Below are 22,468 nucleotides of genomic sequence, written 5' to 3' on the forward strand. Positions count from 1 at the left end.
ATTCGTTAGTCTGTTTCCGGCAGTTATCCTCTGGTCAATTGATTCGCATGCTTTTGGTTTGGGGTGATCTTAGTTCTGTTAACACGCAGATATATTAGCTATATAAGCTGTGCATTACCATCAAAAAATCATCCCAATTCACTTCTCATGACGCAGAAGAAGAAAAACCACCACAAAATTATTTCCGTGTCACACATCACTAACATGTTTCCATTTAAAACGATGAACTAGTTCTTTTAATCAAACATGTATAAGCAAACTAAAAAAAACAAACAACGTCTGAGATCCTCATTTATATTCTATTACATAATGTTAGGCATAAACCTAAATCTTCTATGTGCTTACTTAGTTAACGAGGGGAAATTTGCAACCGCATCCCTGGATTTTCTCAACAACGACTTGGCTTCTTCGCTCTTCTCGAGCTCAAGCAAAGATATAATCTCAGCTTTGAAATCTACTTCCACGGGATGAAACGACGAGACCATGCTATACAGTTCAATCAACTCCAGCAGGCATGTGGAAGCAGCCACATGAAACTGAGGTTTTAGGTAAAAAAAAACATTCAATTAGAATATAGTTTAAAGACAAGACAGATAGCTTGTGAGATTATTACAACAATCATACAGTTTTCTCAATCATCACATTCTGGTCGTGCAAATGATAGAATGAAGATAGTCAAAGCGATTCCAATATGCAAACCTTGGTAGGTGGAATCTTGTTGAATAAAATTGCATAGTTGATTCAAATGTTTTGTTAGACGAAAGGGTTAGACCAGACCAGACCAGTCCTATACTCTGTCAAAACAACGGTTCTTTCCTTCTAGAAAAACACTCAAAAAGCATGATAAACTAACTTGAGAAGTAAACTAACTCTAAATGCAAGTAAACTAGAAATAATTAATGAGGCTTTTCATCAAGCTACCCTAATTAGACATCAACTTTCAGCAACAGTGAAGATCTCTTACATAAAAAACGAATACCAAAACACGAAATTTGTTTCAGTTTTCATTCCGTGCAGACTGTCATGGGAATTGAATAGAAACCAGAAAAGAACATACCTGCGCTATCTTCACTGTGTGTATGCATTCCAGTAGTTTAGGAACTAGTGAGTGATATAACTGAAACGCAAGCACAACACTTATTTTGCAGTTAAAATTATACATGCATGGGGTAGTAACTGAGTTCAAACTATGTACCTCATGAACGAATCTTGTTGCATCACTAGGTAAAAGGTCATCCATTGAGTCATTCCAAAGACTCTGAAACTTTGAAGAAAGCTTTCCCACACATGAAATTCCAGACATTTTTACTGCTCACGAAAGATAGATTGGTTAGGGTAATTAAAAGTTTATTGAAAGATTAAGTGAGAGAAGAAACCAGTACCAGTCCACAGAAAACCAGGTGATAAGGAAATTAGAAGAACATGAATCAAATCTCCTTTCTGACTAAGAATGTCATCTATGGTTGCCACTTGGATGCAAGACTTGACGCATTCCATAATTTTTTCAAGTGGGACATGTCCGTCTTCTCCATTTTCTGATTCTGAAAACAAAATGTAGACTGTTCAGAGTACTGAGACAATTCTGACGGTACAGGACCTATCTCTTACATGAGCTTTTCAATGAGGTAACCGATTTTCATTTCCTTGATCAACTTTCGATTTATTATTAAACAAGCAATGGTTGACGAGCCTCTGACTATTTCTACCTCAATTGTCCTAATCTAAGTTATTAATCACCCAGCTAAATGAGAGAAAAACACAAAAACTAACAGTTACTACTTAACATAGTATCCAGTGTGACCCAACATAAATGATGCAAAAGTGTTATCAATCGAAGCATAGGACGCATGGGATTGTATAGTAGTCGTGTAACAACCTGTTTTGACAGCATCACTTGCTGGCTGAACTTGAGTGCTCGTTTTGACGGAGGCAGTACTACACATCTCATACAACATCGGGAAAACAGCATGGAAAAACTCTGGATCGCCAAAAGCTATTATGACCTGATAAATATAATCATAATATTCAAAGATCCACTATGCTGTGCAAGAACTGCATTATTAGCAGATTTAGATATCATGATCGATCTCTTAAATTTTGCATAGTACGCCGCCACTAGTCATTTACTTACCTTCTCCAGGCAAGAAAAGGCTGACTCGCGATACTTCTTGACTTTCTTTTTGCATGCAGAACAGATAAGACTCAAGATGGTAGTGGGAGTTGTTGGGTCCTCCTTAGTTATTGCTTCGTGGCAAGCGACTGAAAGAGCACCAAGGGCATCCAAAAGAGCATCCTTTCCCTGCAATCATAAGTACTGATTTGAAATACTAGTGCAACAAAAGTGCGTCTATACATACACCAGCTCTATCCATCCACAGGGACGGGAAAATAAATATTAGAGCTGCAGCTCTTAGAGGAGCGACAAAAATAGAACTCTCAATTTAATCTTTCTGCTGCTGCAATATCTCATTTAACTTTTGTGTGAACCTTTAAGGAATAGGAAAACGAAAATAAATATTAAAATGAAAGAACCTGTCTCACCTCCCATAAACGTCCAGGAATTTCATTGACAAGACACTGCAGCAATCTCTTGTGGTGCGTCGATAATGAATCACCCAAGACTTCAGTTAGTTTGCAAATTGCCTTACCAGACTGAAAACAAGTTTAAATCTTCTATAAGTACACCAGCTGAAATACCAATTAGTACAACGAAGAGAGAAAACTGGCATGAGAAATATAAGTTACCTTCTTTTTGCTTGCCCACGAGGATGATGTGATGCTCTCGCAAATATGATTCACAATTTCTTGCAGAAACAACTGCAGTGTGACCCTTTCACCACTTGTGATGTCTTCCCAAACCTCCTCAAAGAGACTTGAAATCTGTTTTTCATCCTCAAATCTGAAATTAATAATCATTGTCAGCTTCTCAACTATTAACAAATAGAAGGTAATATTTTGATTATATAATGAGTTTTTGCATCTAGGGAAAGGTTTTAAAGATGGTACAGAAACATCAGCCAAATATTTGAAAGAGAAAAAAGATACCATGTGCCCCAAATTGCAAAATACTCTCTGGATCTTATTTGGGGATGGTATTCGAACATGGGAGTTATTAATTTACGGCAATAATTTGTTGATCTTTTTTAAGACTAATATCAGTTATTATTAGGTATTATGCTCATTGTGCAAAATATCTCACATGGATCAGACTCAGTAGTATGCAGTTCAATGGTTTACCTGGAAATAAATATAGCTGGAACAATCGCTGACTGATAACTGCTCATTATATCAGAAGCTGTAGATGAGAAGCTTTTGAAAAGACTCGCACAAGCGATCTGGGAGCTTCTATCACCAGAGTGCAGAGCTGCAGTTTCTTCGATTAAGCTTTGAGCTTGAGAGGGGCTAGAATACTTCAATACAATGCCACAAGCACTTGAAAAAGCACGTTTTGCAGCAGAACTTTTCTCCTCCTTGGCAACAGGAAACAAAAGTCTTAGCAGCATTCCAGTGAATGGCTTTATCTCAGTACCAACTTTCTGAACTAGCAAGGAGATGAAGTTGGCAACACCAACCCTGTTAAGGAAAATGAAAAATCAAAAAATATCAATATCTACAACTGATTACGTGAAATCTAATAAAAGACACAACTCCAACACCATACTAAAAGCAGTTACACTATTTCATTGAGGCAGTCTGCATTCATGAAGATGGAAAAGAAGGTATCGAATTGCATTACTTATTTTAAACCAATCAAATAGTAGTAGTTAGACGAGTCCATTGAGGCAGTCTGAGTTCATGAAATGGGTGAAAAGGTAATAAGGTATGGAATTACGTAATTAATATTAAACTAATTGAATGGTTAAAGTTATTTAGTCTACCTAATGTAAACTCAGTTCTCTCAGGAACTCTTTACTAGCCATAACAAAAACATTTAGAAAATTAAATAGGGGATATGATTATTTTCGTGTGTTTAGATGGCAGAGACAGGACACTGGTCCAAAAATGGCTTAAATCATATGACATCATTTTTGAATGCAATCAATTTGACAAGGCACTGTTCCCAAGTTTTCTTTCCTGTATTAAATTCTGTAATAAACTTAACAATAGTACCGGCAAAAACCCAAAGAAATATAGTGTCAAGTAAAAGTTGTAGATGGATTAGTTCGTTACCAATAGAAGGTTTTAAATAACTGACCTTGTATTGAGGCCAACACCACCCCGAACAAGTTGCGTGAGACGAGGAATAAACTGATCAAGTGATTCAATATCCACTATATTAATACACAGATCAAGAGTTTCCCACATTGGAGAGCCTTTCGAGATTGAAATTCGTAAATTTTCAAGTTTCTCGGTTTCTATGCCAATATTGGCAGCATGCAACTGAAACATGAAAGAATTAAATTTAATACGATTTCAGGACAAGGTGAAGATTCAAACTGAAGTTGCTGACAGTAAATGATACCTCAACATAGTTAAGTCCTTGGTCTTCAAGACTAGACAAACTTTCCAACATACAGCAAACTAAGTCTGACAAATGTGGACGGAGGGCAACTCCAGCACCCTGCAAACGGAAACAAATAGCACAAAATCACTTGAAAAGGATCATAAATATTTCCCTGGAGCACATTCAGTTGACCGAAACTAGCAAGTAAGTTTAACATGTTATGTGATGCATAACAAATACAGAAAATAAAATCGTATACAATTCAAATTGATTTAGCATTTCTTGTTTGGAGTTAAACTAAAAGAACACACCACATGAAAAACTTTAAGATGCTAGTTTGTTTAATTAACATTCAGCTCATATCGGTCCTCCTAGCCAAAAGGATTAGAAACAGACAACACAAGGTTAGTTTCTACAGTCCGGATTTATTGATTACCCAACTGTATTGAAATAAAATAAGATATACCACTACCAATGTCACAAGAATAATCTCTGAGAAAAAGGCATGATATGGAAATATACTATTACCAGGAGACAAATTGGTCATATATGAGCACAACTCTCTTAGATCATCAATCTACCAAAGTAAGGCTAACCTTTGCAAGCTTCATAACAACTCCAATTGAAGCCTTACGTACACTGTCCACTTTACTCATTATTCCTTCAGAAAGCAAAAAAGGAAGAACAATATCCATTGCTTGTTTTGCATCTGATAGTTCAGTAAGCGTGACATCACAGATCCTTATCGTTAAGGATGTCACAGCACGACATAACTTATCACCAGCATTTCTCACAGTCTCTTTAATGTCATCCATTGCACGGAATGCAGCTATCCAAAGTTTTTTCAAATGCTCCCTGACCTTTAATAACATAAGTGCATGAAATAAGAATACCAATTAGAAAATCTGATAGAACAACAATGTTTACATACAAGAAAGAAACAACCAGGAGGCTGGGTGAATATAGATGTTATACTTCACTACAAGCTGGTTCTAGAACCCGGCAGGTATGTAAATTGATATACGAAAAGGATTAACATCATCTAAAAAGCAGAACTAGTGTTTAAAAATATGGAGTCTAACTTCATACATGCAACGGGAAATTTCATTTAAATTTTCTATCAGAAACGAAGATCCCACCTGGTCAAATTTCCGACCTTGAATAATATCAGCAAGGGCCAAACAGGACGCCTCACGAGAGCGCCAAAGCCGTGAACCACATTGTACTAGCAGATCATCGAAGATGTGATTCAAATGTTCATCAACAGCTTTCTTAGGGTCTTGTATCAGTGCTTTCCAAATGTGTGCCATTGCATCCTGCCAAGATTACATGAAAAGTAGCAATTACTAAAAGAAGTAAACAAACGCACCCTTTGCGACCTTTTATGACGAGATGAACCCGCCAAGTAGGAATAAGTGATATCACTGATATAGCTATATTTTTGGGTGGTAAAACATTATTTATCTTCATATAAAAACTGAGGAACTTTATTCAATTAATAAAAATAAATAAATAAATATACTGGACCGAAAGCGATTTATGCAGCTTGTAGAAGTGCAACTGCTAAATATTTCTCGTGTAAAACTAAAAAAAATCTACTGATTAAAGAAAAAATGCTTTTCAATGCTAGAAATGGTGTCACTCAGTTCAGTTTAACAAGCCAATGTTTAGTCGCGAGACTAGTGATGAATATATAGCTTGGATATGCTGACACATCATCAATATGCAAAATAGAATAACAGCAGAGACTGAACCATGAAATTATGAGCATTTCAGGATGAATAGGGCCCCTAATTGAATATACGCCAGATAGTAACAGGTCAATATTCCGAAAACGTAGTAATCCTACCTGCACATTTTTGTCAGGATCATATTGATAACGAATCAACCTCGGAATCAACAGTCGCAAATGTGGTCGAAGAGCATCTCCTGCTTGTTTGGCTATCTTGGAGAAGCCAAAAGCAGCTCCTCTCTTTGAGTTAAGAGAAGCTTGGTGATTGGCTAAGTCCATAAATTTGTAAATTAAATCAGGTTGCCCCATTTCATTTGCAAGATTACAAAGCTCCTTGTAAGTGCTAATCTTCCCTCCAGTGGGACTCTCACCGATGGTTCCCTCTTGAAACACTTCAGAATCGTCAACAAGCTGAAAAACAAAAATACTTGAGGAACAAATACAAAAACTGAAGAACCAGAAAGAAGAACCCAGATGGATAGATTTTACCTTTATAGCTCGTTTTCTTTTGCTTGTGCCAGTTAGAGTATTTACCAGAGCATCTACTAGGTTTTTCTTCATTGATGCATCACCAAGTTCATAGATGATGCTCATGCCCTGGGATGCCAGCTCCTGTGTAAGTTCATTCTGGTCGCCTAACAAATGTGAGAAAGCCTCCTGCAAAAAATATTTTAGTTAAACAGCAGTTTGTACAAGCTTCTACCCATTGTGGAGTTGACAATATAGCACAAGATGGATGGGGATTTTGTGATAAAATAGTATTTGAGATAACAATCCCAGGATATCATAGATGGCTCCAAATGGGTAATGCATCTAAATTAAACTGGAATGATAATGTGCTTCATTTTCCTTGGTGCAGAGGTGGGTTACAGAAGCAAAGAAGCTTCCTGTTACCGCTTGCTAACCTGAATTTTAGGAAGCATTAGTTGGATTGATGGCTGTTGGCCACAGTACATGGTCAAAGACAGCATCCACACAGTTCCAGCACATCGTTCATCCTTCCTGCTACTATACAGAAGAGTATCAAAGAGTTTTCCAGTAATTGTTTCTCTGGTTATAGTACGACTATCTTCCTCGGCATCAATTTTGGCATCAGACAAAGATTTAACTTCTTTCATCAGAAAATTTGAGTCCGTCGAAAGAGAAGTGTAATTAGTTTTCAGAATCATATCAGCAGTAACTGGTACACCACCCCAGAGGAAAGATAGCGCCTCACCCACGGCAAACAAAATTTCTTCAGCCTGGTCAACAAAAAATATACAAATTTAGAGGTTTACTCCGTTCTGCTTGAACTCTTCCGGATCGAATAAAACGGACAGAGGGCAGTGGCTTTGCGAACAATATTAACAAACCCACCTTTGACCGTGAAAGACTAAATAAAAGATCAAGCGCTATTTTCAAGTGCGAAGATGACGTTTCATTTAAACAGAGATGTCCAAGAGAAAGAGCAATCTTCTGAACTGATTTTATATCATCACCAGAGAGTAGCTTGCTCAATCTTTCTTGCAGAACTTCCAGCACTTGAGTCCCTGATAGAGCAAGTCAATCAACTGAAAACTCGCATAATACATGTTACAGACAGGTTCTTGGAATAAACGGACCTGGACTAGAACCATTAACAAGAAGAGGTAATGCTCCACAAATGCCAATATGACCCAGAGCTTCCATAGCAACAGAAGCCAATGGTAAAGTCTCTAAGTTAACGACATCCACCAAACATTTAACCGCATTTAGAGTAACTGCTTCAGAGACCTGCTTCACGGAAAATCCTAATCATGATACTATAAAATATCGAAAATATGTAGCCAATTAAAAAACAGATGTAAAAATGTGTTAAGCTGGAATGTGATTTAACATTAACACATAAGATTTAGCCCATGATTGGTGGGTGTCAATATTTCTAGACAGACAAGTGCAGAGTATCAATAAATTATCACATTGGACTGACATCGTAAAAAGGAGGCCAAGATGAATCAAGACACCTGAGGTGTGACGTATCGGATTTCAGCATTAGCTATTTTATTGATCTCAAGCAAATTTTCAAGGGTGGATATGGAGAGAACAAGAGACAAAAAAGGGGACATCACCTCCATAACTGTTTAGTAATTCAAAGGCAAGAAATGCTACAGTAGTAGTAGTATTCACCAAAATTACCAAGCAATGTCAATATCTTTATGACTTTCTTTTTTTCCAAACTGCAAATAAGTTTCTTTTTCAAATGGCTTATTACTATGTGAAGCAAGCTACCTCCTATTTCAAAAATGATCCTAACCAAAAGAGCTTCAATGTTAATGTTAAGTATGTGAGTTAGCATGTCCAAGTAACTAAATAGTCAAGGATAGGAAGTAACTGTATCTGGATGTCATATGAGAAGCTAATTACGATGCAACATAACAAGGGAGACATGCAGCATTCAGATTCCTAGAACCAAGGATACCACCATACCTTTGCTACAGCAATCATATACATGAGATTATAAAAAAAAAAACATAACAACTTACAGCAGGCATTCTATGCAAACAGTGTGCTGAAACAAATCCTATAGCGCATAATCCCCCATGCTGTGCCTCAAACCTAAGAAAGCAAGAGGTTAGCTCAAAGAATCCTGCAGCCAGAAGCCTTGTTTGTAGTACAGATTCTAGAAGAAGTGCTCAACACCTTAACTTCTGCGGTTGGGAAATTGAAGATATCAATTCAGAAAGCAAGGAACATGATTCAGCATCAGAAAGAGCACAGGATGCCATTCCGAGTAATCGTGATACAGATTCACGAGTACTCAAGTCTGTATGACTAAGCAGACCCCTTAGCCACACAATTTTTCGGGAAAAGTAAACTTCAACCATCTTCATGCAAAGAAATAAAAAGGAAGATTGGAGGATTAACTTAAAAGAGATTTGAACTGCTATAGAAAACGGGACAAATTAAAAGAATGAAGATATATTTTAGAAAGCATACCTCCGGAAGGTAAGAGCCAACTGAAACCAATGCTTTAGAAGCACAGGCATGCAGTTCAGCCGAGCCTTCGAATGCCAAGGAATGTTCTAATAACAAACACATTTTTTGTGCCGAATCCAAAAATTCAGTCCCTACTGCCTGGGTATTGCTCTCCTCCATCTCTAACTCAAAACACTTCACTAAAAACTTGATTATGACAAGATATACTTGTGAGGGAAAGAGAAGCTTCTGGCTTCTCATTTCTGAAGAATCTAACAGTTTGGGCTGTTGCTTAAGAATGTACTCCAGCATCTCAACAAATTTTGGGTATTTATGGTCATGATTAGAGACTATAGTGCGACTTTCTTCTTTCAGAAAGAGTCCTTCGAGTGCTATTTCCCTGAAAGTAGAAAAAAATGAATAAATACACATCCCTTCAGTAAATAACAAGAACAAGAAACAAATGACGCAGTGAAGATTTATATCATGATGGATCCACGGAAGAGGTATTGTGTAAGTATGAAAGTCATTTCTTATTGTCACCGGAGTATTGGTTGTCCATCAAGTCTGACCTAAGATAGATTGAATTGAACTCACAAATGCGCTACAAAGTTAGAAGGAACAGATCCCATTAGAGGATTGTATACCCTCCACTGGACAAAACTCAAACACTTTGATCCTCCATTCGTGTGTGGGTTGCTAGGGCTTTTCCATGTGTTGGTTTTGAATTAAGCTTTAATGTATCATAAAATATGTGTACCCATAGGGCGAAACAATTCGAGGAAATAAACTAAATTCAAGAGCGTTTTTCGGAAACAGTCAACATGCCGCAATTGAACATGCCACAATCACAAGACTAGCAATAAAATCCGATAAACTCCAATACCTTATATCTAGCTTCGGATCTGCTGCGCTCAGCATGCAAATGTAGAGACTTGGACAATGTTGTGAATTATACAAAGAAGTTGCCCATCGCAAAGCACAAAAGCGAGCTTCATTTTGTTCCTGGTCAATATATAAGGCATAAAGTAAAGATACTATAGATTTTATAAACCCCTGATTATTTGGTAACAAAATCAATTGAAATAGTATACAAAAAGAAGCAACACACACGCAAAAAAAAAAAGTATTCTAAGCGGCGCAAATAAGCGAAAAAGTATACATACCGCCAGAGAATTTGCTAGCAGAAGCACTTCCAAATCTCTGAGAATATTCTCTGGGGAGTCCTAAAGAAATGAATACCAATACTGACATGGTGAGCACCAAAAGGAATGCAAAAAAAAACATGAAAGCTTAAGGACCAAAACAGAAAATGAAATGACAACTTGGCGATATATAATGTTAAAGTAGCACACCTTGTATGCAGCAGCAAGAGAAATTATTGCCTCCTGGATGGTTGAACGAAGAGATTGGGTTTCTAACTTCAGCGCATCAAAAAGACGAACAGCCATTTCAGTCTTTTCTCTGAAAGTTAAGTTTACAACAAACAAAATGCCTGTTAAATGACAGCAAAACGCAAAACAGGCATAGGGCACAGAAGAGAGAAGCCCTTACCTAAAAAGCTGAGGTAAACGTTGTGCAAGTAAACCAATAGCTTGAAAACAAAATGTTTTGGTCTCCCTCGACAGAGCATCTGTAGGAAAGCATGAAACATAACTACTTAAATTCTCATTTAAACACTTGCATAAGGAAATCGAGACTTTTTTTTCTCTCAAAAAAGCCAACCTGTTTCTGAACCTGTGAAACCATCAAGCATTTTTAGAATAGCATTCAGTATAACAGGTCCCATAAGTTTCAGTTGATCTATCTTCCCCTGCATTTTAAACAAGTCCAGTGATGTAAGCATAAAATACTCAGAAACAAAGACTCTCAACACCAAAAAAAAAAAGAGAGAAAAGGCCACTGTTGATATGGTCCTTCGTCTAAGATTGACTTGAGCGAAAAATATTTGAGTTATTTCCACAAAAAAATAAAAAATAAAAAAAATATTATGCGTTCATACTGTCTGCTATTACACAAAACAAACATAAATGCAGGCTGAAGTATAGAAAAGAATATCTTTACATGCTTGAAAACCCACACGGTGAACTCCATTCCCATTTGCTTTAGCCTTAAGGTTGTTCCACTTCCTGTCCCATCAAAACAAGGTGGGTAGCAAAAATACTAAGTAATCAACAAGAAAATAAATGAAGAACCCAATTCATAGAGAGAAGGTAGTTTAATTATTCTTTTAACTGCACCAAGAAACTAAGGAATTCCCTGATTCTTCATAATTGGATCCTCACGAAAGTTAGACATGAACAAGCCAAATGATGATTCTTACAATAGTCAAATCACATACCATATTACATTTACTTTTTCTTAGAAGCTTACAATGTCTGCCACGCAACCTAATTGTATGAATTGGATTGACTATAAGAAACTATCTACAAAGAAATCATAACTAAACTGACATACACACTGACCATGATCACAGAAAGAGTTTACCATTATACAGTTCAGTTTAAAGTATGTCATATATTAAACCAACATACCATACATGCAGCCAAATATGCACTGCAATGTTGCAGGAAAACTATTTGCAGCTGCGATAGAACGACAGAAACCAGACATGAGCTTCATTTTCAAGGATGTATTTCCTGGAGCTACATTATGTTCCGGAGTAACATTTTCAGTGCCTGTAGTGCCTGCATGCATATCAAATTGAAGACAGGTACTTTAGCATGGACAAAGGAAGAAAAATAAAATACCCAAACACGAGAAGAAACCCAGATCTCCCAACATTTAAACGAATCTGTTTTAACATCAGACATGGCAAATGTGCAATAGTTTGCATACTAAATGGGGAGCTCTAGTTATGTCATCCACAAGTAGCAGACGACATAGACTTGATTCTAGATGCTAGAAATGGGTTAAGTAATATCATTGTTAATCTATTCTTAGAATATAAATGATTTGAGTGACCAAAAATCTTATCAAAATGTTTTTAAAAACAAAGATTACGTACCATTGAATAGTAAGAACAGTCTGCTTATCAACTTGGGATCATCCATATTTGTTCCAGAAGCTATCTTTTTTAGAAGATCTTCCCCTCTCTTAGCTACAGGTTCTTGACTTGAATGAATTATCACCAAAAAAATCCATACCGACTCTCAGAGACATGAATAGTAGATATAAAGTGCAAGAAGGCTAGTGACAAAATGGTATTTCATGACATGTGAAAGAAACAAAGCATGTCATGCGGCGAAAACACAAAGCGTACCTATCTACTGATGCAGCAATATACAATGGATATACGGATTCACCAGGTAGGTCCATGGTTCCGATGACATTCAAGATCCCCAACTGCTTAAGAAATTGATCAATTTTTAGAAAATGGTAGCTCTTAGTGACCAACATATAGCTTGGCAGCTATAGAAACCAAGAGATAAATTTGAAGTTATATAACAGACCTTTCGTCTAGTAAGCATGTCCCCTTTTAACGCTTGCTTTCCCATTATACGATTAACTTGATAAACTGAAAGCCCAGGAGAAGGTCCACCTCTGAATTAGAAGGCCGAACAACTCTTATTAGATGCAATGATAACAAAAGAAGGTCAAACAGTGCTAAAAAAATGGACTCCATACCCTTGAGAAGATGGTTGATACAAAAGCATATGAAGGCAAAAATCCAGAAACAATTCTTTATCCTGAGAAGCAATCAGAGATCTATACTTCGCAGCGACATCATCACTGATCTTGCTTGCATGACATTCTCCAATGACCTGGAAACAAACCAGTTAGAATTTGAGGATATTGTTAGGCCAATGATTATTAAAATTGTCATCTATCCAAGTGAAACCACTAATAAAGCTGCCAATGGTCTTCTCTTACGTTTTATAATAGTGTGGATCACCAGATACTGTTCCCCACATAGAACATTTAAGACTAGCACTATATGCAGCAGTAACCACATAAACGGAAGAACCCCATCAAATAGAGAAAAAAATGCAAAAGGAGCACAAAAAAAAAGGACATGAAGACAAACTAAAGCAAACATATTGTCTTTTGTGATCTAAGTAGTAATGCATAACAATTCGAACAACTAAAGAAGAAAAAAGATGTAAATAGTGGTCACAGAATAGATATCCAATTTCACACTAAAGGAGGAGCTGAGAGACCACCTTAATAGCAATTCTCAGAATGATCTCTTGGTGCTGCTTAGGAAGCTTTGAAACGTTCTCCAGTGTATTAGGTGCAATTCCCTCCCGTTCCTATTAAAACAAAACAGAAAATTAGTCCTCTCATCTCCACAATATCAACAAGCAAAAGCTAAACCAACAACAAATAAGATGAACCAAACCTTTGCAGGAGCTCTTTCAAAAGCCATCTCAACATAGACGATAGCAAAGTTCCTAACCATAGGAGCAGCAGCAGGATCGGTATACAATTTCCATAAAGCCAACAAAGGCAAACCAATTTCAAGCTGATGCTTCACTCTCTTGTTAACATGACTCAATATCTCAAGAACCTGACAAACGAAATCAAAACCCACTGAGACTTAAGAGTTCACAATTTCTATAACTCTAGAATTTGAAATTAGTTGTAAATCTCAGACTTGCCTTGTTACGAACAACGGGAGATTGAGAAGACAGAGAAGATATGGTAAGAGGAAGGAGGTTAGAGACTAGGGATTCGAGCTTGGAGTCGTCGCAAAGAGCGAGTCTCGTCAGCATCCGATCGAGCATTTCATCCAATTCACCGTCCGATTTGGAGACTAACGAAGACGAAGATGCCATAGCTTATCTACGAATTTGTTGAGTTGCAGAGATTTATCAGTGCTTCTTTGCTTCTTCTTCGGCTTCTTTATTCTCTTTTTATGCTTTTCTTCTTATTAGTTTTCTCCCGTCTTGCCGGACAAGAGAACTAAGGCTGATACAAAACGACCTCGTATCGTCGCTTGCTTAAACTAAGTAAAAAGAAGCTTCCCCTAGGCATATCGGGCCAACGTCTCCCAAGGCCCTAACAATCACAGCCCAGCTAAGCCCGGATATGCAATTTGTTAAACCAGTTTTTTTTTTTTTTTTTGTTAAATTGTTAAACCAGTTTTTTTTTGTATACCAGTTTATCAATATATAAAAAAGGTTTAGATTTGGCTTTGTATTATAGTAACAACATGCAATTATATGGTGAGTTAAGTCGTATAATGTGTGAGATATCTTATTTGCATTTATTAAATGGATTTTTAGTTTTATAAATACTAAAATATCATTTACACTTACTTATATCTTTAAAATCCTATATCATATAATTTCTAAAGTATGTTTAGTGTGATGTTGAAATTTCTTTTATTTACATATTTGTTGGTGATGATGATTATAATTCATTAATGAAGTTTAATGTATTAACTTCGCTATTTAGATTTAGAGTGTTATTTTTTTATATTTTTGTGAGTTTAGTTTTATTATTTTGATTTACATTATGTTCGTTGGTAACAACTGTGAACAGTGCCAGCTTAATAGGGTACATTGATTAAAGGGGCATATACGTATAAGAAAAGGGGCACAAAAAAAATTGTAAGTTAAAGAGGCGCAAAAAAAAACTTTTTAAGTTTTAAGGGGCACAAAAACAAATTGTAAGCTAGAAAGAGGCACAAAAGAAAAAATTGTAAGCTAGAGAGGGGCACAAAAAAAAAATTATATGAACCAAAAAGACCAATACAAAAAATCAGTGAGTTTTTCTTTAGGTTAAGGGGTATTTTTTTTTTTAGTTTGCCCAAGGGCATGTAATATGTTTAAGCCGGCACTGACTGTTAATAGCACCAATTGTCATTTGACAAAACACAGTTTATGATGTACACATATTAAATAGGGAAAATGGACCAGATTGACACAATTTTGAAAAAATATTGCTAGATTGACACCCTTCTTTTGGGAAAAACTAGAATAACACAATTAAGTGTTTAAATTACCAAAAGGCCAATTTAGTGTATTAATTAAAAAAAATGACAAAGGAAATAAAAATTAAAAGAGATAAAATCAAAATGACAAAGGAAATAAAATTATAGGAGATAAAACTTAAACCTCCCTCTCGTTTCTTATTTTTTTTCTCGAAACCATCGAAACATCTGCCGGCGAAGGAGAGATTTTACAGTACACCCGACAAAATTCGATCTGTCGTCATCTTCCGCCGGCAAAATAGAAGACTAATCACCGGTCCCCTCTTGTTACAGCCAGATACCAACGCACGAGATTGGGTCTCATCTTCCGCCGGCGAAACAAGAACCATAGTTACTTCGGTGGTTGTCGATTTTGTCCGTCGGTGAGTGTTGTAATGGATTACTCGAATATAAAACTGAATTGTTATTTACAATTGTAGATTAACCCAGTTTTTGTTTTGGGTCTTACTCTTCAATAGCTTTGGTGGAACTTCAAAAGCATCAATGGGAAGGATGAAGGCTTCTTGTGTTGGGTCTTGATCCTCAATAGCTTCATAAATCGGGTAGGCTTAATGATAAGATATTGTCTCCAATTATCAATATGATTTTATATAAGCACCAATCGCTTTATTCGTCAATAGTACATAAGTGTTTCTTTTGAAATTGTTTTATTCTTATATGTTTGATACTTTTTTAAAATTTCAAACCAGCAACCTCTTTGGTACTTAGATTATTTGTTTTGGATCTTGAGTTAGTGCATGCATTGGTCTTAAATTTATATGTTTTTGTGTGTGTCGATTTGTTCAATTTTGATCCCTTTACTTGTCTCTCTCCCACAGACTCGTCTCTCTCTCGTGATCCTTCTCCTTATTCCACGTCTCTGTTTCATTTCCAAACTCAAGTTGCAGTATGTTTTCAATTCTCTCCCTCCTCCCCCTCACACTGTTTCATTCATCATATCTGTTTTTATACACTGTTTAAGTTCTGTATTGTATTTATAATGATTCAGATATTTGGTTCGAAGCTCAATTTAAAGGAAACCCAGTTGAGAATTCGTCCAGCTTCTGATTTTCAGGTTTAATTAATTTCTGGGCTTTTTTATTTGAGATGCTGTGATTTTTTTTTATATAAGTACTGTGTGTCTCTTTTTAAAAGATTTGTGAAAGAAGTTTGTTTTCTTATGTTTGAAATGCCAAAATCTCAGTGATGTTATCTAATATTTGTATGTTCTGATTTAGTTGTAAATCTCAGTGATGTTTTCTTATGTTTGAACTGATGTGTTCATTAGTTTCTCTTTGATTTCGATGAACTGATGTCTATATTATGCAAGCTCTTTGATTTCCATTGAATTGTATGATGCTTGTATGATTTTAGAGTCCTAAGGAGGATTTGATATACAAGTGGCATTGGACTTAACAGAAGATTAAATCAACCATCTGCAGATAATTGTCGAAACTAAAAACAGGTATATCTTTTATCCTTCTTCACGGATGGGATTTTTGTTTTTCTGTTAGTAAATTTACAGGATTCTATCAACTATGGCAATGTTTATAATTTGCAGATTAAGATTATTGCTTTCGAGAGTTGGATGTTTGTTTTTTTACATTGGTTCTTGATGTTTATACTGCAGCTAATAGTCTGAACAAACCTTTTTTCTTCTTTTCTTAGTGACTCTTGTTTGGTGTTAGTTATACTTCATCTGATTGTTGGTAGTGCGTGTCAGAATTCTAGAATATATATAGTAACCAAATGGCCATGAATTGTTACGTAAGTAGTTCTCTTTTGAGATCATTGGATATCTAACATTTTTAAGTAATAGAGAAATGATTATATTGTGTCACTGATCAAGTTTCAATTCCAACTGTTGTCCACAAGTCTCAATTGATGGTCATGAGCTTCACAGTTTTATATATATTGGGTCTTTAGTCATTGAAGAATTTTGTCTTGATTTTATATATTTTTACTGTGTCGATTTGTTGTTTTTGGATATAATTGCTTATCGGATTCTCTTTGACTTCTTTTAATGAGAGATTTGATATATTGTTTAGGAATGGCATCTTCAAGTAATAGCATCAAATATCCTCCTCTACTTTATGAAGATGGAAAATCGCCTCTCCAACATAGGAGCATGAACCACAATTGTTTTGTGTCCAAAATTGGATTTTTGAGAGAAGGATTAGGGGTGGATGTCTGGGACAAACTCAAGGAATCATCTCTTAGAGTATTTATAAAGTTTGCTGAATTGGAATACACCTGGGCTGCGTAGAGAGTTCACTTTCTACTCACACATCAGCTGAGAATCAACAACATCCATGAGGTTTGGTCTTTGATCGATGATAGGCCAATTAGATTTTCTTTAAATGAGTTTGCAGAGATAACAAGGTTAAATTGTGATGCATTTGACCCTTTAGAGAACTTTGATGTTGATCACCATGATTTCTGGAAAGAAATGAAAATACCAACAACCCTTGATGGTCCTATGTGGAGTGAGTTGGTAAAGGTGATTGATTCTAACAAAACATGGGATTTTGATAAGAGGATGATGGTTGGTAGGTTATGTCTGTTGTCACTATGCGTACATGGAATTCATCATACATCTAGAATCCCGTTGGCGACCGCTAAGAGAGTTTTAGATCCAGTTGCTTTTGAAAAACATCCATGGGGTCGGGTGGCTTTTAGTGTTTAGTGAATTCTGTTAAGATGGTTGACTATGACGGATCATACACCATACACGGCTGCGTTCATGCTATGTTGATTTGGCTGTATGAGAGTGTTACTGGAATTGGAGAAAGTTATGGGTTTAGAAGGATAGAAGTGAGTGGTGTTCCACTTCTTGATTGGCGATCATCACGAAAACGTATCAACTTCACAGACTTCATCAAAAAAGAGAAGAATTTGCACGGACAGGTTAGTAGTTTGTTACTATTTTTTTTAAAAAAATTATGTTTTGACATGAACAAATAATTTGTGTGAATTTAAACTTACTTTATTCATTGCTTGTAGGTTCGTGTTAGGCATATAATTCATGTTTCAGAGGAAGACATGTATCCTCTATGGTCTGACTCAGATGAGCATACGGATCCACACCTAGACGAGCTAATTAAAGATCTCATTCATAACCGTTTGTCTCTAGATGCTTGGAGTTGTGGCAAGACAGTTGGTATAAGTTCAACAAAGAAGAAAAGAAGTGCTGAAGCTGATAAGGTGAATGACAACAGAGGGTGCAATCCTAAGAAAAAAAGATGGACTGATAGTGATCTTAAATGTGAACAAGGGAAAAAATGTAACCAACATGGAGGAAAGGTTTCGTTTTCCTTTACCGTAATTGATTAACATTTTTTTGTCTTCTCTATTATGATATTAATGAACATGTTATTGTAGGATGGTAAGGATGACAAGTCAATTTCTTTGGATATTTGGAGGGCGATTGAGAAAATGACTGAGACTGTTTCTGACTTGGGCAAAACACTCAACAGTCGAATAGATGCTTTGGAGAGTAAATTTGAAACATTCGTTGAAAAAAATTGACGGTGTTCAAAGAGGAGATGGGTGAGAGGATTAAAGCATTGGAGAAAGAAAAAAAAGAGCCAAAAGACGCTGATGTACGGAATGATGCCACTTCGCACACCATTAACGATGATGAGGGAACAAGTAAAGCACATGTAAGTTTCATTTTCCTTTACTTCTCATGTTCTGTTGTTGTCTAAAAACTTCTCATGTTCTGTTTTTAAAAAAGCTTACCAAGTCGTTTTATTTTTTTACTTCTCATTTTCTGTTTTGTTAGAACTTCTCATGTTCTATTTTTTAAAACCTTATCATTTTCGTTTTTTTTTAACTTCCCATGTTTTGTTTTTTTAAAGCTTCTCATGTTTTGTTATTTTAAAGCTTCTCATGTTCTGTTTTTTTTAAACTTCACATGTTCTGTTTTTTTAAAACTTCTCATGTTCTGTTTATTTTTTTACTTCTCATGTTGTGTTTGTTAAAGCGTATCATGTTTTACTTCTCATGTTCTTGTTTTTTTTTGTTTTAAACTTATACGGTTCTCATCTTAATATCAAACTTCTCATTTTCTGTTTTGTTAGAACTTCTCATGTTATGTTTTTTAAAACTTTATCATTTTCGTTTTTTTTTTTTAACTTCCCATGTTTTGTTTTTTTTAAAGCTTCTTATGTTCTGTTATTTTAAAGCTTCTCATGTTCTGTTTTTTTTAAACTTCACATGTTCTGTATTTTTAAAACTTCTCATGTTCTGTTTTTTTAAAACTTCACATGTTCTATTTTTTTAAAACTTCACATATTCTGTTTATTTTTTTACTTCTCATGTTCTGTTTATTTTTTTACTTCTCATGTTGTGTTTGTTAAAGCGTATCATGTTTTACTTCTCATGTTCTTTTTTTTTTTGTTTTAAACTTATACGGTTCTCATCTTAATATCAAACTTCTCATTCTGTTTTTTTTTTCTTAAATATATCATTTCTCGATTTTCTTACCTCTTTCTTCTCATGTTCTGTTTGGTTGCAGTCATGGATTGTTGAGATGAAGCAGACATCACAAGATGAATTTCCAGTTCAAAGGGTGGTGAGGAAGGTTTACACTGTCAAGAATGAGAAGAAAGAAGAAGATAAGATATCAGAGAATCTTCCTCTCTTTGAAAAGAAGGAATCTGTGAAGGTTGAGAAGAAGGAAACTTCCAAGAAAAAGAAGATAACTGGTCTTGCTTCTGACGATGTTGAGGATATTACTACCCAAGTTCAGAAAGCTAAATTGAAAATAGCTTCCAGTTCTGAAGATACATGGTCCAACGAGGAGGATCAGTTGGTACATAAAAAACTTGAGGTGACACTAAACCGCCTTGGAGAGGCTTTGACGAAGTTGGATGGACCTGGACCTTCGAAGACTTCTAGACGCGTGCCCCAGTTGGCAGAATCGCAGAAGTATCCCTACCTTGGTAACTCGACAGTTAAGCGGATCATTACAGAGGGTGATAATGTGTTAGGCGATCATCTTAAGCCTGTAGATGATGGGAAACATCAGAGACTTTTGGATTTTCTCAGCCTTGATAAGTATACATCAACAACTCTGAATAGTTTATAAAAGTTACTATCATTATCTATATATGTACTAAATCTTTCTTATATTCACAGGGAAGAGCCACTTAGCACCAGCAACGCAGCTGTGAGATTCTATTGGAAAATTATGACTCCAAGGGAAAATTGGCCAAGCTTTGACTATGGATGGTTGACAGACTATGTAAGTTTATTTTTGATAATTTAGTATAAGCGTTTATTCAATACTATATTTTCGCTTATTCTAGTTTTTATTTTTTTGAATGTAGCACATGGGTTGTGCAATGGCTATGTTCCGGCGAAGATATATGCGTGAGCCTTGTCCGTATCCTAAACAATGGATAGCTTTCTTAGACCAAGATCTGATCACTACATTGAAGAAACTACATGCAGTTTGATATGGGGCCTAAGAATTTTGTGTTTCGGGATTCCTAGTCATCGTGGACCTTATTTCTTCCAATAGTTGTACAATAGGAAAGCTCCTAGCATGTGACATGACCTTATTCATTGATTCTGCAATGTTGCTTGTAAGCAAGTTGTACCTATCACCTGGGAAATGTACACGAGTCCACATACGCACATCAGCCCTCACGAGGTACTCATGTAGTGCTGGATTCATGGCTTCTATCTGATCAAATGTGGTTTGAAAGTCGATAAGTCTAAAAGCATTTGCCGCCTTTTTAACCAAAGCGAATTCTGCTCGACCTTTAAACCAGACCAAAATATTCTTGTACATATGGTATGTACATATTCCCCTACTAGACTTCGGATAGACCTTTTTAATAGCTTTCCCAATTGATTGATGCCTATCAGAAATAATGGAAAGGCTTTCATCATCTGGTATCACATAGCTGAGTTGCTTGAAAAACCATTCCCATGATTCATCATTCTCTGTATCAACCACGGCGAAAGCAATTGGAAAAATCTGAAAATTGCCATCTTGAGCTGTTGCTGTCAGAAGTGTCCCTAAGTATTTTCCCTGTAAAAAAGTACCATCCACAACAACCACTTTTCTCAAAAACGGAAATCCCTGTATGCTTGCACCAAATGCTAGAAAACAGTACTTAAATCTTTGAGCTTCATCAACATCGAGCTGTGTAAAAGTTCCAGGATTTGCCCTTTTTATCATATACAAATATGTAGGAAGCTGCTCATAACCACTCTCTGGACTACCCCTGACCAACTCGCGAGCATGCCTTAACGTTCGATATGCTTTCCAATAATCCATCTATCATCAACAAATATTTTTTTTCATTGTTGTGTAAAAAAAAAGGAATAATGCTAATGCTAAACAAAATAATCGAAATAATGCTAAATAAATGGGAAAAATTATACCTTGATTCGAAAGCGTTTATTTAACGCTTCAGCAACATGCATTGGCAGTACCTTGGGACCAACTCCACCAACAAAATCTTTGTACAACTCTCCTAGAATATGATGATCTGCTTGTCGGGCACGTGTAGAGCGCTCTGTTACAGAACATGTATGTGCTGAAATAAACACACGCACCTCAAACTTTGGAAAGTGATTTAATGTTGCAGCTCTTACCCTCCACTTGCATCCTTTAACCCAACACTTGACAATCAATAGTGTTGGTCTTGATTTGTAAACAAAATAATCAAACCTTTGTACCAAGGTTAGTATCTTCAACCGTGTTTCTAGGTGCTCCTTTGTATCATACATTTGCCCAACAGCCAAATTCACAAAAGACAAGTCTACCTTTGAGACATCAACAGGTTCCTTATTTTCTTCAATATAAAAAGATGAACTCCTTTTCTTCATTGGCAATTTATGATCCTCTTCTTCTGGTGGAATTCCATACAGGGTAAAATTCTCATCATCAGAATATATTCCGTCAGAATCATCACAATAATCAAATCTACTATCATCTTCATCCATCTCTTCTTCATTTGTGTCGCTGGCCATATCAAGATACTCTTCTCCATGATCATTTTCATCTCTTCCTCGTTTCTTACCTATGTGATTCAAATCAGTCTGTATTTTCTTCTTCACTTCAACACAAAGTCGACCTGTATCCCTTTCCAATTGTCCTAGAAAAGTGTGCAACTGACGAGAATTATCAATAATAACTGGTGGTGTATCACCGGGTAAATCCTGCAATAACCTCTTCGAGATCTTGTAACTCAAGACAACATCAAATACCTTGTTATCCAGCATGTAATCATCATATACCATTCCAATGCAATCATCAAAACTGCTTTGATCGTTACATTGTAGAATTCGTGAACCCCTTTCATTATCAACAACAAACAACCATTTGTTGTTGTCAAAGATCCAATTACCACAAACGAGAATCACCTGCTTCATATTCTCTTGGTTGTATATGAATCACTCTAAAACGTGAAGGAAGGAATGA

General features: G+C 36.0%; 3 protein-coding genes and 1 pseudogene across 5 annotated transcripts; 1 reads left to right on the forward strand and 3 right to left on the reverse strand.

Moving 5' to 3' along the window:
- Positions 1 to 181: 181 nt before the first annotated feature.
- Positions 182 to 14,120, reverse strand: LOC104787060 (uncharacterized). Of its 3 annotated transcripts, none has more exons than XM_087450486.1 (35): positions 13,712 to 14,120; positions 13,453 to 13,620; positions 13,274 to 13,363; positions 12,738 to 12,874; positions 12,563 to 12,653; positions 12,373 to 12,455; positions 12,118 to 12,224; positions 11,645 to 11,797; positions 11,175 to 11,239; positions 10,836 to 10,923; positions 10,665 to 10,743; positions 10,466 to 10,574; positions 10,277 to 10,336; positions 9,997 to 10,115; positions 9,132 to 9,510; positions 8,835 to 9,019; positions 8,678 to 8,750; positions 7,778 to 7,928; positions 7,533 to 7,705; positions 7,082 to 7,417; positions 6,666 to 6,833; positions 6,294 to 6,587; positions 5,584 to 5,760; positions 5,041 to 5,304; positions 4,463 to 4,561; positions 4,196 to 4,380; positions 3,238 to 3,573; positions 2,746 to 2,899; positions 2,542 to 2,652; positions 2,132 to 2,299; positions 1,877 to 2,003; positions 1,383 to 1,541; positions 1,196 to 1,308; positions 1,058 to 1,117; positions 182 to 536 (listed from the first exon to the last, which is right to left on the reverse strand). In XM_087450486.1, the coding sequence occupies exons 1-35, from the start codon at positions 13,886 to 13,888 to the stop codon at positions 342 to 344; spliced, it is 5,433 nt and encodes a 1,810-aa protein (XP_087306612.1). In that variant the 5' UTR covers positions 13,889 to 14,120; the 3' UTR covers positions 182 to 341. The 3 variants fall into 3 exon arrangements, with proteins under 3 accessions (XP_087306612.1, XP_087306613.1, XP_087306614.1); XM_087450487.1 differs by having other exon boundaries at positions 7,533 to 7,696; positions 13,712 to 14,028; XM_087450488.1 differs by lacking the exons at positions 12,563 to 12,653; positions 12,738 to 12,874; positions 13,274 to 13,363; positions 13,453 to 13,620; positions 13,712 to 14,120 and having other exon boundaries at positions 12,118 to 12,219.
- A 3,916-nt stretch (positions 14,121 to 18,036) lies between these two features.
- Positions 18,037 to 20,748, forward strand: LOC109132964 (uncharacterized). The gene is made up of 4 exons (XM_087512175.1): positions 18,037 to 18,689; positions 19,547 to 20,088; positions 20,170 to 20,275; positions 20,361 to 20,748. The coding sequence occupies exons 1-4, from the start codon at positions 18,573 to 18,575 to the stop codon at positions 20,487 to 20,489; spliced, it is 894 nt and encodes a 297-aa protein (XP_087368301.1). The 5' UTR covers positions 18,037 to 18,572; the 3' UTR covers positions 20,490 to 20,748.
- Positions 20,498 to 21,319, reverse strand: LOC147944089 (protein FAR1-RELATED SEQUENCE 6-like). Its single transcript, XM_087512460.1, has one exon. The coding sequence runs from the start codon at positions 21,317 to 21,319 to the stop codon at positions 20,498 to 20,500; it is 822 nt and encodes a 273-aa protein (XP_087368586.1).
- A 127-nt stretch (positions 21,320 to 21,446) lies between these two features.
- LOC104789311 (uncharacterized) lies at positions 21,447 to 22,419 on the reverse strand (annotated as a pseudogene).
- Between the last annotated feature and the right edge of the window lie 49 nt (positions 22,420 to 22,468).

The sequence above is a fragment of the Camelina sativa genome, chromosome 5, assembly GCF_030686135.1.
Source record: "Camelina sativa cultivar CO46 ecotype springtype chromosome 5, ASM3068613v1".
Taxonomy (NCBI): domain Eukaryota; kingdom Viridiplantae; phylum Streptophyta; class Magnoliopsida; order Brassicales; family Brassicaceae; genus Camelina; species Camelina sativa.

Excerpts from the sequence above, each read along its gene's own strand:
- LOC104787060 (XM_087450486.1), bottom strand. The coding sequence starts at position 13,888 with ATGGCATCTTCGTCTTCGTTAGTCTCCAAATCGGACGGTGAATTGGAT. Across the intron at positions 10,575-10,664 it reads CGTTTACCTCAGCTTTTTAG|AGAAAAGACTGAAATGGCTG; the intron begins GTAAGGGCTTCT and ends CTTAACTTTCAG. Across the intron at positions 7,418-7,532 it reads TTAGTCTTTCACGGTCAAAG|GCTGAAGAAATTTTGTTTGC; the intron begins GTGGGTTTGTTA and ends TTTGTTGACCAG.
- LOC109132964 (XM_087512175.1), top strand. The coding sequence starts at position 18,573 with ATGGGTGAGAGGATTAAAGCATTGGAGAAAGAAAAAAAAGAGCCAAAA. Across the intron at positions 20,089-20,169 it reads GATTTTCTCAGCCTTGATAA|GGAAGAGCCACTTAGCACCA; the intron begins GTATACATCAAC and ends TTATATTCACAG. Across the intron at positions 20,276-20,360 it reads ATGGATGGTTGACAGACTAT|CACATGGGTTGTGCAATGGC; the intron begins GTAAGTTTATTT and ends TTTTGAATGTAG.
- LOC147944089 (XM_087512460.1), bottom strand. The coding sequence starts at position 21,319 with ATGGATTATTGGAAAGCATATCGAACGTTAAGGCATGCTCGCGAGTTG.